At 34.9% G+C, this 11,837-nt stretch overlaps 2 protein-coding genes across 3 annotated transcripts; both read right to left on the minus strand.

The window, feature by feature from the left end:
* Positions 1 to 5,118: 5,118 nt before the first annotated feature.
* On the minus strand, positions 5,119 to 8,183 carry LOC104824637 (beta-fructofuranosidase, insoluble isoenzyme CWINV6). Of its 2 annotated transcripts, XM_010556744.1 has the most exons (7): positions 7,951 to 8,183; positions 7,315 to 7,323; positions 6,361 to 7,220; positions 6,107 to 6,265; positions 5,778 to 6,019; positions 5,603 to 5,693; positions 5,119 to 5,495 (listed from the first exon to the last, which is right to left on the minus strand). In XM_010556744.1, exons 1-7 carry the CDS (start codon positions 8,075 to 8,077, stop codon positions 5,301 to 5,303), a joined length of 1,683 nt encoding a protein of 560 aa, XP_010555046.1. In that variant the 5' UTR covers positions 8,078 to 8,183; the 3' UTR covers positions 5,119 to 5,300. The 2 variants fall into 2 exon arrangements, with proteins under 2 accessions (XP_010555046.1, XP_019059409.1); XM_019203864.1 differs by lacking the exon at positions 7,951 to 8,183 and having other exon boundaries at positions 7,315 to 7,909.
* A 1,846-nt stretch (positions 8,184 to 10,029) lies between these two features.
* LOC109117127 (uncharacterized mitochondrial protein AtMg00810-like) lies at positions 10,030 to 11,316 on the minus strand. Its single transcript, XM_019203860.1, has one exon. It carries the CDS (start codon positions 11,314 to 11,316, stop codon positions 10,030 to 10,032), a length of 1,287 nt encoding a protein of 428 aa, XP_019059405.1.
* Between the last annotated feature and the right edge of the window lie 521 nt (positions 11,317 to 11,837).

Consider the following 11,837-nt stretch of genomic DNA (forward strand, 5'->3'; position numbering starts at 1 on the left):
AATAAAATATTATGCAGCCATTGCCATATAATAACGACAAATCATCTAACATATATATGATAAGTGTAGCTTATTATATGAGTAAGTATGGAATGATTATCTTAGCATGATTATGGCGTGTGATTTGAGATTTAATCGTGAAGATATTCTTCCAAACGGTTACTTTCATATTCACTATTTCAATTTCTCCCTCAAGATTGAATTGGAGAAATTTCATAAATCTAATTCTGACAAGCGAATATTTTCATGGTTGAGTTGAGATCCTCAAGCATTCCATCCTCTTTCATGTTGATTCTATTGATTTCAAAATTCTAACTTTCTGCATCCACTTAAATAAAGTATTAGCAAACATAAAGTAGGTTGTGACACTCCATTTGACACGATGAACCGAATATAAAAATGCAATGATATGTTTGTTATCAAATACAAAAGTAGAAATAGCGTTCTAACATACATGAAATCTAAGTTTGATGACCTTACGACATAAAACATTATTTGAATGAGATTCACATTTGGTGTATCATTTATTTCAAACATGTCATTCAAATGTCCATTGAAAATAAGGAACATATCATTTATACTTTTATATGCATAGTCATGTGTATTCTTAATTATTATGTTTTCTTTTTCATCATGTAATATATAAACGTTTTCACCCGGATCAAAAACAAAAGGTTCAATAATAAATTTACCAAACCTAGAAATGTATGAACCCATTGCCTTTTCTTCGCACATCTTGTTATATTCAGATTTTCGCCTTGATATTCCTTCGTTTGATGTGTCATTTTTTCTTGAGAGGCACACGAGAGCTCTAATACATTCCCCTTCACTCGTGTGCTGCTAACAAATGTTGTGAAAAGTTTCTTATTCCGAAGCGAATGTTGTTTCTAAGAACTCATTCTCTTCAACCTTTTGGTGGATATTCTTCTATCCATCATTGATAAAAAATTCAAAAACATTAGTGATAAAATTAATTTGAGAGAGATTAGAAAATGACCGAGATTGTTTGTGGAAGACAATCGCATAGCCCCTCGGATGGTGCTTCCTCATGGAATTTCATGTTCTCTTTGAAACTATCCACTGAGGTCCCTTGCACAAATCCTCCTTCCACTTTGTCGTTAGCCTCTTCTTCATATTCTCCTTGGGTTTCTTCAACCTCAAGGATATAGAACGTGTGGGAACAATGGTTTCATCTTTCCATCTTTATAATGTCCATCGGGGTTCCATTCGCCGAAATCGAATCAAAAACTGATTTTTTCTCTTTCTCTTTTATGTAGGCTTCTATGTCAAAGCCATAGATGGACATTTTTGTGGTATTTTAACCTGAAATACCTCAAAAGAATTGAAAAAAAAAATCTTGAACAAAACATGTTCCTCTTCAGTTTGAAATGATACCAAGAGGGAATATCTTTTGGAATGGTTTGTAGTGTTTAAACAACATAAATGAAGAAAAGAATGGTCCTTATGGATCTTTGCTCTGATATCATGTAGATTTTTATATACTTTTATGTTTGAGAATGGAGAAAATGTAATAAAAATAAAGAAAGAAGGGGAAGGAGAAGAGCTCGTATGATTCAAGAAGAAGAGAGTTGATTTTCAACTCTTTGACTTAATCTTTATTGAATGATTTCAACATCTACTTATAGATACAACCACATACATGAGAAGAATGGTAAGAAAGATACAATAAAACATCATGTGACCGTTGCCATATAATAACGACAAATCATATCTAGCATATATATATGGTAAGTGTAGCTAATTATATGAGAAAGTATGAAATGATTATCTTAGCATGATTATAGCGTGTGATTTGAGATTTAATCGCGAAGATATTCTTCCAAACGGTTACTTCTATATTCACTATTTCAATAGTAATGTCTTGTTAAAGACCAACATATGGACCGAAATGGTGTGGTCGGAATCACTGTCACATTGGATGTATATAAGGTCGCACATATAAGGGTTGGACACATAAACATGTGTTAAAGTGACTCGAATATTTTGGAGAAACACTCGGTCGAGTGTTGTGACACTCGGACGAGTGTTAGGTCAAGCATTGGATATTCAGACGAGCATTTGGACACTCAAATAAACGTTAGGTTGAGAGATCCAAACATGATAGTGGACCAAGCATTGAAAAGTGTAACTGATGCTTTTGAACAGGGGCATTATAAAAAATACCTTTACTTTGCTATTTTTACTTCAACACATATTCTTCTTCAGTTGTGACCATGTGACTCATATGATCTGAAATATAGTGTGGTCACATTTTGATCTTATTACTCATAACGTTAAATTTCTGATGTTTTAATCAAATGATTAGTAAGTTATACAAGGTATGAACATAATGAATTAGTGTGATCACCATCAATTTATCGTTATAATCAATAAAATTAAAATGTGACCACACTATATTTTGGGTCACATAGGTCACATGGTTACAGGTGGAGAAGAGTATATATTGAAGTAAAAATAGCAAAGTAAAAGTATTGTTTATATAATGCCTTTTGAACAGGGGCATTATAAAAAATAGTCTTGCTTTGTTATTCTTACTTCAATATATACCCTTCTCCAACTGTTACCATGTGACCAACGTGAACCGAAATATAGTGTGATCACATGCTGATCTCATTACTCATAACATTAAATTTATGATGTTTTAATCAAATAAAAAAATATTCTCCCAGATAAAAACAGACTCTCCGGATGAAAAACGGCTCTCCCGGACAAAAAAAAGATCTTCCGGACTCTCCCGACGAAAAATAGCTCTCGCAAACAAAAAACAGTTCTTCCGGATAAAAAACAGACTCTCCCAAACAAATATGGCTCTCCCAGACAAAAAAAACAGACTTTTCCGAATGAAAAACAGTTGTTTCGGATAAAAACAGTTCTCCTGGATAACACGATTTCCAAAAAATATGGTTTTCATACTGCACATTTTTCGTAGCGCTAAATGACAATATTAAAAATAGACAATAAAGTAAAGATATTTTTGTCAAAAATTTATATAAAAGTATAGTTTGCAAAGGAAGGAAAAAAGTATAGATTTCCAATGACATTGTTATATTTGGCACACTGGCACAAATTTTTTCTTATTTTTATTATATAAATTTATATTTTTTTATTATTAAATACTTTTAATAATAATATTTTTATTATATAAATTTATCATTTTTATTAATTAAATTTTATAAAATATATATGACCCCATAAAAGTTTGAGATGACTCTGATAAAAGGGTATTGACTTTTTCATCGTCGAGATAGGCACGGATCGGATATGTGAAGTATTCAATCTGTACAAATATATGATTTTACTATTTATATCCGATCCGCATATTTTAGATATTATTGTTTCGGATATCCATAAAAAACTGCGGATATCCATATCCGAATTAAATTATGATAAAAATTAAAAAATATAAACATAAAATAACAAATAAACACAAAAAAGAATATTTTTTGAGTTTTCTATCGTATATTCCATCTAAATAAAAAAAAACCAAAAAAATTATTAGACGATAAGATTGCATGTTTACATAAATATTTCATAAAACCTTAGGATAAGATTTATTATCATGTAATGCATATATATATAATCAGATTGTATTGATAATCCAAATTTACCTTAAACGGAGATATGAGGCTTAGAGATATTCCTCATAGATGGGGACATATATATGAAATGCAACAAAACCAGTTGAAGAGAATTTATAAATCTGAAAAAAATTAAGACTATCTAACGAATAATCTCTAACTTTGATGAAAAATCTACTCATCGTACAAAAGACCCAGAATAGCCCAAAAAAAAAAGCAAGATGATGAACAGCGGAAAGAGGGGAGAAAAAGATGTTGGTGAGAGAATGATAAAAAAAAAAAGTTGTATATTTTTTATTAATTTTAAAATGACCCCTTGCATATAAATTAATTACTAAATTATCTAATATTTAATAATATTACTAAAAGATTCGGATCGTATCAGATATGTCAGGGAAAATTCTATTTTAATATCCGTATTCGATCCGTATCCGACAAATATTTTCAAACTAATATCTGTATCTGGTGCATGAACTCAGCATATCCGAATTTTCGGTTCGGATAATGAATCGATTCTGTTTTTTCGGATATTATGATCACCCCTAGTCGTGGTATTTTGATTATTAATGAAGAACATGCCCTCGAGAACATGTTCTCTATCTTCAAAATGATTTCATGCGTGAACCATTGTTTAGCCTTTAGAAAAATTTGTTTTTCACTCCCATTACATAAACCCTAAACTGGATCTCTTCAACAATTATAAATCGCATGAATGGGATATATGATTTTGATATCACTAAAATCAATTTTAGTTATATAAATTAATTTATAAAAAATTAACAAGAGTCGATATTTATTTCGTACCGGAAAGAACCAAATTAATCACTTTCAATTCTATTAGTGATGTGTTTATAATATCTTATATTTATATATAAAGATCATACAAAAACAAAAACAGAGATACCCCACCAACACTAATCGACGTTCGGTTTTGCATAATGAAGTGAAAGGGGAAGCAAAATGATTAAAGGCAATATAATTGCAAGCTGCGAGTGAATGGCAACAGTTTACAGCATATACGAAACCGATGCGCGCACACACACAAATATATATGTGTGTGTATATATATTTCAACCATTGTCTCACATAATGTTATATATATATATTGAATCATTGGCTCCGTGAACATTATATAGATTATTCTGGTTGGTCGGAGGATCGATATTATTGTGTGATTAAAATCATGTATAAGAAACTTATTTCTCAACAAATTTCATGTTTTTATTAATATTGTATGCGTCATGAAAACTGAATTTTCTCTCTATTTTGGACTGTAATCCTTTTTCTTGTCTCTTATTTTTAAATGGCCTTTTAATATTATAGGACATATATAAAATATGCTACGATTCTAAAAGATGTATAAATTTCGTGAATACGATTCCAAAGTGTATCACAAAATATGTATTAAGTAGTTTAACAAAAAAAAATATGTATTAAGTATGTACATGTACGTATAAAATATAGACTCATATATTATATACCCATTTATACGCCGCGAAATTTTCAGCGGCCTTAGACGAATTTAAATATTAATATTTCAATTTCAAGATTTAGAAAGTTTCTGGCAACGACCTTAAATCCTCGAAATTTGAAAGTTGTATATCTTAGACAGACATCATCATCATCATCATTTGGAATTGATGCGTGGGCTAAATCATGATCATGTTATTTAGGGTTTGATGAGCCGGAAAGGAAGAACCCTCATTGGATGTCGTTGGAGTTGAAGTGGGCTTTTGTCATGCTCCAAGCTTCCAAAGACGAGAGAGTGACAGTCTTGGTTCCATTGTTGAAGACATGAAGGTAAACTTCTTCACCAATCGCTAGTTTCGGATAAACCCTACTTGTCATCACACTTCTTCCTCCTCCTCCATAGCTCTCTATGATCGAGTGATCGATCTGGAAAAAAAAAACAATCGAAACAAGCTCATTTCGTGTAATAATATGACATAAACACTTGGAAAGACGAGTTTCTGTAATGAGATTTAGCCGAAACTAACACTCACCAAGCATCTTAATGAGATCTTCCCGTGTTTCGGATCCATGTCTAGGAATGTCCCGTGCGAGGATTTGTCGACGTTGGTTGTTAATGAAGATCTAAAACATCAGACTCCGACAAATCAAAATCAGAAACAATATCCTTATTCGAATTATCATCGGGTTTCAGAGATCAAAACTCACTTGCTATGATCGCTGCTCATGAGGATCGAATATCCCTCATGACAGCGAAAAACTCGGAAGAAGATCGCTGTTTGCTCCGACATGTCCTTACTCGCCAATGTTAGCAATCCAAAAGGGCCATAGACGCCTTGGACCGACGCCTTGCATAGTTCTTGAGGATCAGATTGGTCTGAATCCAAGAACTCTACTTCTTCTTCATCATCTTCTAGATCAGGTAGTTCAAAAACTACTTCGATATCCGCCTTTTAAACGATGAGAAGATAAGAGAGAAGCATTTTACTAATCCGGAAGATTCTAGAGAAATGCCGAGGAAGCTTTTCGCTTTTTACCTGTGATGCAGTGATGCCCGAAACTTCAAGAACCGATCCTCCTTCGAGTTTCTTGCGATGCAAGCAAACTCGGTTGGCTCGGAGATTCTTGAGTTCTTCAACTGGTCTTTGTACTAACCTCTTTCCAGATTCATCTAGCCAAATCTCCCTTGGTAGAGACTAAGAATCAAAGCAAGACAATTCATGTAATCTGTCCACTAGTTCACAAAGGTTGTAATGATAACTAACACAAAATATGTTTGTTTGTTTTTTACCATAAGACCGGACCATCCTTTCTCAATGGCATCTTCTTTGCTATCCAACTCGTATACCCAACCCCACGAAATCCTTCGGTTTTTTGCATTATCGAAAAACGTTTTCGATGCATAGTACGTTCCATAATCAAGTCTTAGATCAGAGACTGAACCCGAGAAATCAGAATCCGCCAAGAATTTCTCCGTCTCGGGATCATATGAACCGACAACATAACAGTCATGTCCTCCATAACTTGCTTTCAGGACATGCCTAACACATTCGCTGTTCACCGAAGTCTCAACGCCAATTGTGCCATTGATAGAAACTGGGAAGAAATCTACACATTCCCACATCCCCGTCACTTCTGATCCGAAAAGAGGGTTCGGAAACTTCGTCCACCTGACAAAATCATCGCTGTGATACAACAGAGCAACTCCTCTGCTACTGTCTCTTGTCTTAGCTCCGACCAGAACTCTCCATTTCCCATCCAGCCCCTGCCATGCGGTCGTAGGGTCCCGAAAACAATCAACCTCTACGTCAGATGGTGGAACCATCACCGGATTTTTCTCGGATTTTACCCATTCTTGGAGTAAAGGGTCAGAATCATCTTTTGGTTCGACAAGATTCGTCACTTGGTGTTTCTTGGAGTCGATCCCGGTGTACAGAATTACAGGTTTGCCACTGGGAAGGATCGTCGCGGATCCCGACCAGCAGCTGTTGATATCGTATGAATCCGAGGGACAAAGGGCGGGCTTGAGATGGGCCCAGTTGACGAGATCGCGTGAAACGGAGTGTGCCCATATCATGATGTCTCCGAACAAAGGACTAGACGGGTTGTGTTGGTAGAACAAATGGTACATCCCTTTGTAATACATTGGCCCTGCTCGATCACATCGTGTATGAAAAAAAGAACGTTCGTTTCCAAAAACTAGGTTACTTGGGATTCAAGCAAAAGAATTATAGACAAAGATTACCGTTGGGATCTTCAGATTTGAAGACAAGACATGGCAGTGCAGAGATCCAGTTGGAGTGAAAGAGACATGCATGAAGATGGTCAGCCCAATATATCATAAGGTTGGAAATTTGAAATGAAAAAACTTTGGTATATATTCTTGAAAATCCCATTCCAAACTATGTTTATGATCTAAAACTTATTAATAAATCATGAACTTTACGCCGACAGACATTTGATCACAATCCTCGTATGCTTTCCTAGGAGGACCGAATGAATAACAGATTATCTTTACTAGAATTGATTTTAGACATAAAAATCTGTTAGTTACTATTTTTTTAAAATCCAAATTAATCTTATATTAAAAAAATAACCAAAGGAACGGAATGAAACTACTTTTTTTAATAAGTATTTTCTTAAATTAAACCGGTTTTGAACCAAACCCCAATAAAATCCGAACATATCAGAAAATTTGAAAAATGAATGGGTATAAACTCATAAAAAATCCGAAAAAATTTGGACCCAAAAACAACTTAACCAATACCTAACCGATGTCCAATATATGCACCTCTATCAAATATATATATATATATATATATATATATAAGATGTAATATAGATAAGGAAAAAATGATTAGGAGTGAAGTTGCATAATTACCATTGAGCCAGTTTTTGGGAGGTTGGAAATGGAAGGAAGTTCTGTAAGGTTGACTGGATTCGTCCGATTGGTTGACTTGAAGAAGCATATTCCCAAAGTTTGCATTTTCCTCACAAGAATATTCCATTCAAAGAATTTTTTTTTTATTTGGACCCAAAATTGATCGATTCGCTGTTTTTGTGGAGAGGAGAGAAGAGTTGAGGAAATCGAAAGGAAAACTAATGCAAATATTTTGATTGTAAGATATGTTTGTATATACACAAAAGGGGCATCGTTACATTTATAGGGTTTGAGGTCTTCTTGGTCTTTGTTAATGATATTACATTGACCCTTTTTTCGTATTGTTTAAATTATAAATAATCGTATAAAACTTTGCTTTGTGGTATTATCATATTTTTAATCTATCCGGTCTTTGTTTATCATTTTTTTTACCTCTTTTTATATTTTTTTTCCTTCGTTTGTAGGAAATTCTATGAATTATATATATATATATATATATATATATATATATATATATATTTCTGATATAAAGAAGCATCCTCCTCTGGTGGTGACCATTGGAAATTTGACAAAGACATGAAACTACAAGAAATTGAATACAATACGAATTTCTCTCCATAGTTAAATAAATGATGAATCAAATCATGAATAATATCGAAGTTTTCATAATAATCAATGAAATAATCAAAAGCTATTTTGGTTATGAAGATGCAAATTCCCTTCTCATATGCTCCAAGCCTCCAAAGATAAACTTTGTTAATGCTATCAGTTTGCTTTTGGGTCATTAATTGTGGTGTTTTTGTAGAAATTTAAAGAAAGGACTGATAAGAGAAAAATTAGAGTTTAAAAATGATTCAAGTGTGAAGATGAGACTGATAAAAATAAAATCAATTAATGTTTGGGTAAACTGAATGACATATGAGATGAAATGCAAAGTTTTAAAATAAATATAATGTTTTTACTTGCCCTTTGGGGCCAGGTCAGGTGGTAAGGGAGCAGGGTGCATCATCCTGAGGTAGAGGGTTCGAATCCTCTCATCGCTCTTCCTTGCATTTGACCTGCTCGCCTGTCAGCCCATCATAATGGGCTGATTTATCTCATCCGCGTGTGTTGCAGGCTCGTGCGCATGGGCGTGGGGTTTGACCTGCAGTCACCTAAGTCCAACTACGGCCCGAGCGTTAGGCGCGCCTGGTGGTCAGGTCCGGCGGACTGAGGTCCATGGGACTGTTAGACGCGGGTGATGGCCAGTTCGTCTCCGTTTGTAAGGGTAGGTAGTCAAAGGGGTTCCTCATAGTTAAAAAAAATAAAAAAAAATATAATGTTTTACTTATCTTGCTATATTTTTGCTTTTATTTACATTTTCATTTGGTTGATTTACTGATTTTGCAGCTGCCTTTTTTTTTTTAAGTTTTATTTGATCTTTGATTATTAAAAATTAGTAGCGTCGTCTTAATTTATCTGTTTTGTTTCTTATGCCTCGAAAAGTAATATATACATTTATCATTTACAGAAATTCTGAAACCTTCTTATCCAAGAAACACCGAAATTTTCATTTTTCTAATACAAATTATTTGCAGGTGGGAAGAAAAAAAAGAAAGACAAATGCTCAAAACATACAAAACTTTTTGACCTTTTAATTAAGGATAAATAAATCTTCTTGTTCTCGCCATTGTACAATTTTCACTAAAACGTAATAAATTGTACTGTTAAACCTAAAACTATAAAATTTAATCTAGTTGAATTGAATATTTATATAATTATAATTATATTTAAATCGGATATAACATAAAAGTAGATTGAATATGATTTTTTAAATTAAATTAATTGAATCGAATCATAAAAAGTAATTAAGAAAACTAATTTGGGTGTTTTGCATTTTCAAACTCGAGAGAATTTGAAATTGCGTGAGAGGAAAAACTGGGACAATTTTCTAATTTTCATTAACACACAAAAATGCAACAGTACAAACTATTTATACTAAACAATCAAACCAGAAAACCAAAAATAAACCGGAAACAATAAAATGGTCTAAACCAGAATAAACCAAATGCCTAAGAACAGATACACTAAGACTCCCTCTCAAGATGGTGAGTACAAAGAATGTAATCCCATCTTGCCAAGAAGATGTCGGAAGTGATCCACATACAGAGGCTTAGTCATCCCATCAGCAATCTGATCGTTTGTAGAAACGTGCAATGGCTTCAGAAACCCGACCTTGAGTTGCTCCCGAACAAAATGGCAATCAAGTTCAATATGCTTGGTGCGCTCATGAAACACCGCATTATTCGCAATATGAATAGCAGACAAACTGTCAGAGAACAATGTCACCGGTTGCTGAATACCAAAATGCAAATCTTTGAAAACTGATGCATTCCAAACCAATTCACATGTGGTTTGTGCCATGCTTCTATACTCGGATTCAACACTACTACGAGATATAGTAGACTGTTTCTTTGACTTCCATGAAATCAAAGCTTTGCCAAAGAACACACAAAAGCCAGTAACTGACCGGCGCGAATCTGGACAAGATGCCCAGTCGGCATCACAAAACGCAGTAAGCCGAGTATCAGTAGAAGCTGGATAGAAAATACCTTGCGCAGGAACACCCTTCAAATAACGGAGAACTCGATGAGCTGCCTGAAGGTGATCTGAACGAGGTTGAGACATATACTGGCTCAGTTTTGTCACAGCAAAACTAATATCAGGTCTCGTCAAAGCCAGATAAATGAGTTTGCCAACAAGCCTTCGATACTCCAGTGGATCAGAAAATAATATACCAGAATCAGAAGATAGCTTGTTACGAAATTCCATAGGTGTTGAGGCTGGCTTACACCCCAGCATGCCAAAATCTTCAAGTAATTCCAAGGTATATTTTCTTTGACACACTGAAATCCCTTTTGAAGATCGTGTCACCTCAAGTCCAAGAAAGAACTTCAAATCCCCAAGATCTCGAATCTTAAATGCAGTACTAAGAACAGATTTAATTTCAGAAACCAATTCTGCATTATTGCCTGTTACCAAGATGTCGTTAACATAAACTAGAACAGCTACAATAGCAGAATTAACTTTCTTGACAAAAAGTGAATTATCTGCCTGAGATTGAAGATAACCAGCATCTAACAAAACCTGAGTAAGCTTGATATTCCACTGTCTAGATGCTTGTTTCAATCCGTAGAGGGATTTCTGAAGTTTACACACAAAATTAGAAGGAATTTGCTCCCCCTTAAGTACAACATATCCTGGAGGCAAAGACATGTAAATTTCTTCATCCAAGTCACCATTCAGAAAAGCATTTGAAACATCAAGCTGATGAAGAATCCAGTTCTGCGAAGCTGCCAGTGCTAGAACAATTCTGACAGATGTCATCTTTGCCACAGGACTAAAAGTCTCGAGATAATCTATTCCTTCTAATTGTGTATAGCCTTTGGCGACTAACCTAACTTTATGACGTTCAACAGTGTAATACCCCGAAACCCGAATTGAATATTTAATTATTTAAAAATAAATAATTAAATAGAGATAACACGGAATCACCAAAAATACATAGTGCAACGCCGGGGAGAGGCACGAGGATCGTCACGTGCGGATTGGACCGAGAAAGAACGAAGAAACGGGAAAAGAAAAAGAAAGAAAAAAAAAAAGCTGGTCCGCCGGACCAGGCCTGGTCAGGGGCGGACCAGCACTCAGCCGGACTCGGACCAGACAGCGCGGACTGGGGAGAAAGTTCGAAAAAAAAAATAAACGGCCCCCGGTCTGCCGGACCAAACCCTGGCCCGCCGGACCGGGCATCGACAGAACGCAAGTTGCCAACTTGCGGTCTTGGGACGCGGAATACGCCGGATTCCTGGACCCACTCGCCGTCCCGTCGCCTCCCACGCCTCGAGGAC

Source organism: Tarenaya hassleriana, unplaced genomic scaffold (assembly GCF_000463585.1).
Source record: "Tarenaya hassleriana unplaced genomic scaffold, ASM46358v1 Cleome40, whole genome shotgun sequence".
NCBI lineage: Eukaryota > Viridiplantae > Streptophyta > Magnoliopsida > Brassicales > Cleomaceae > Tarenaya > Tarenaya hassleriana.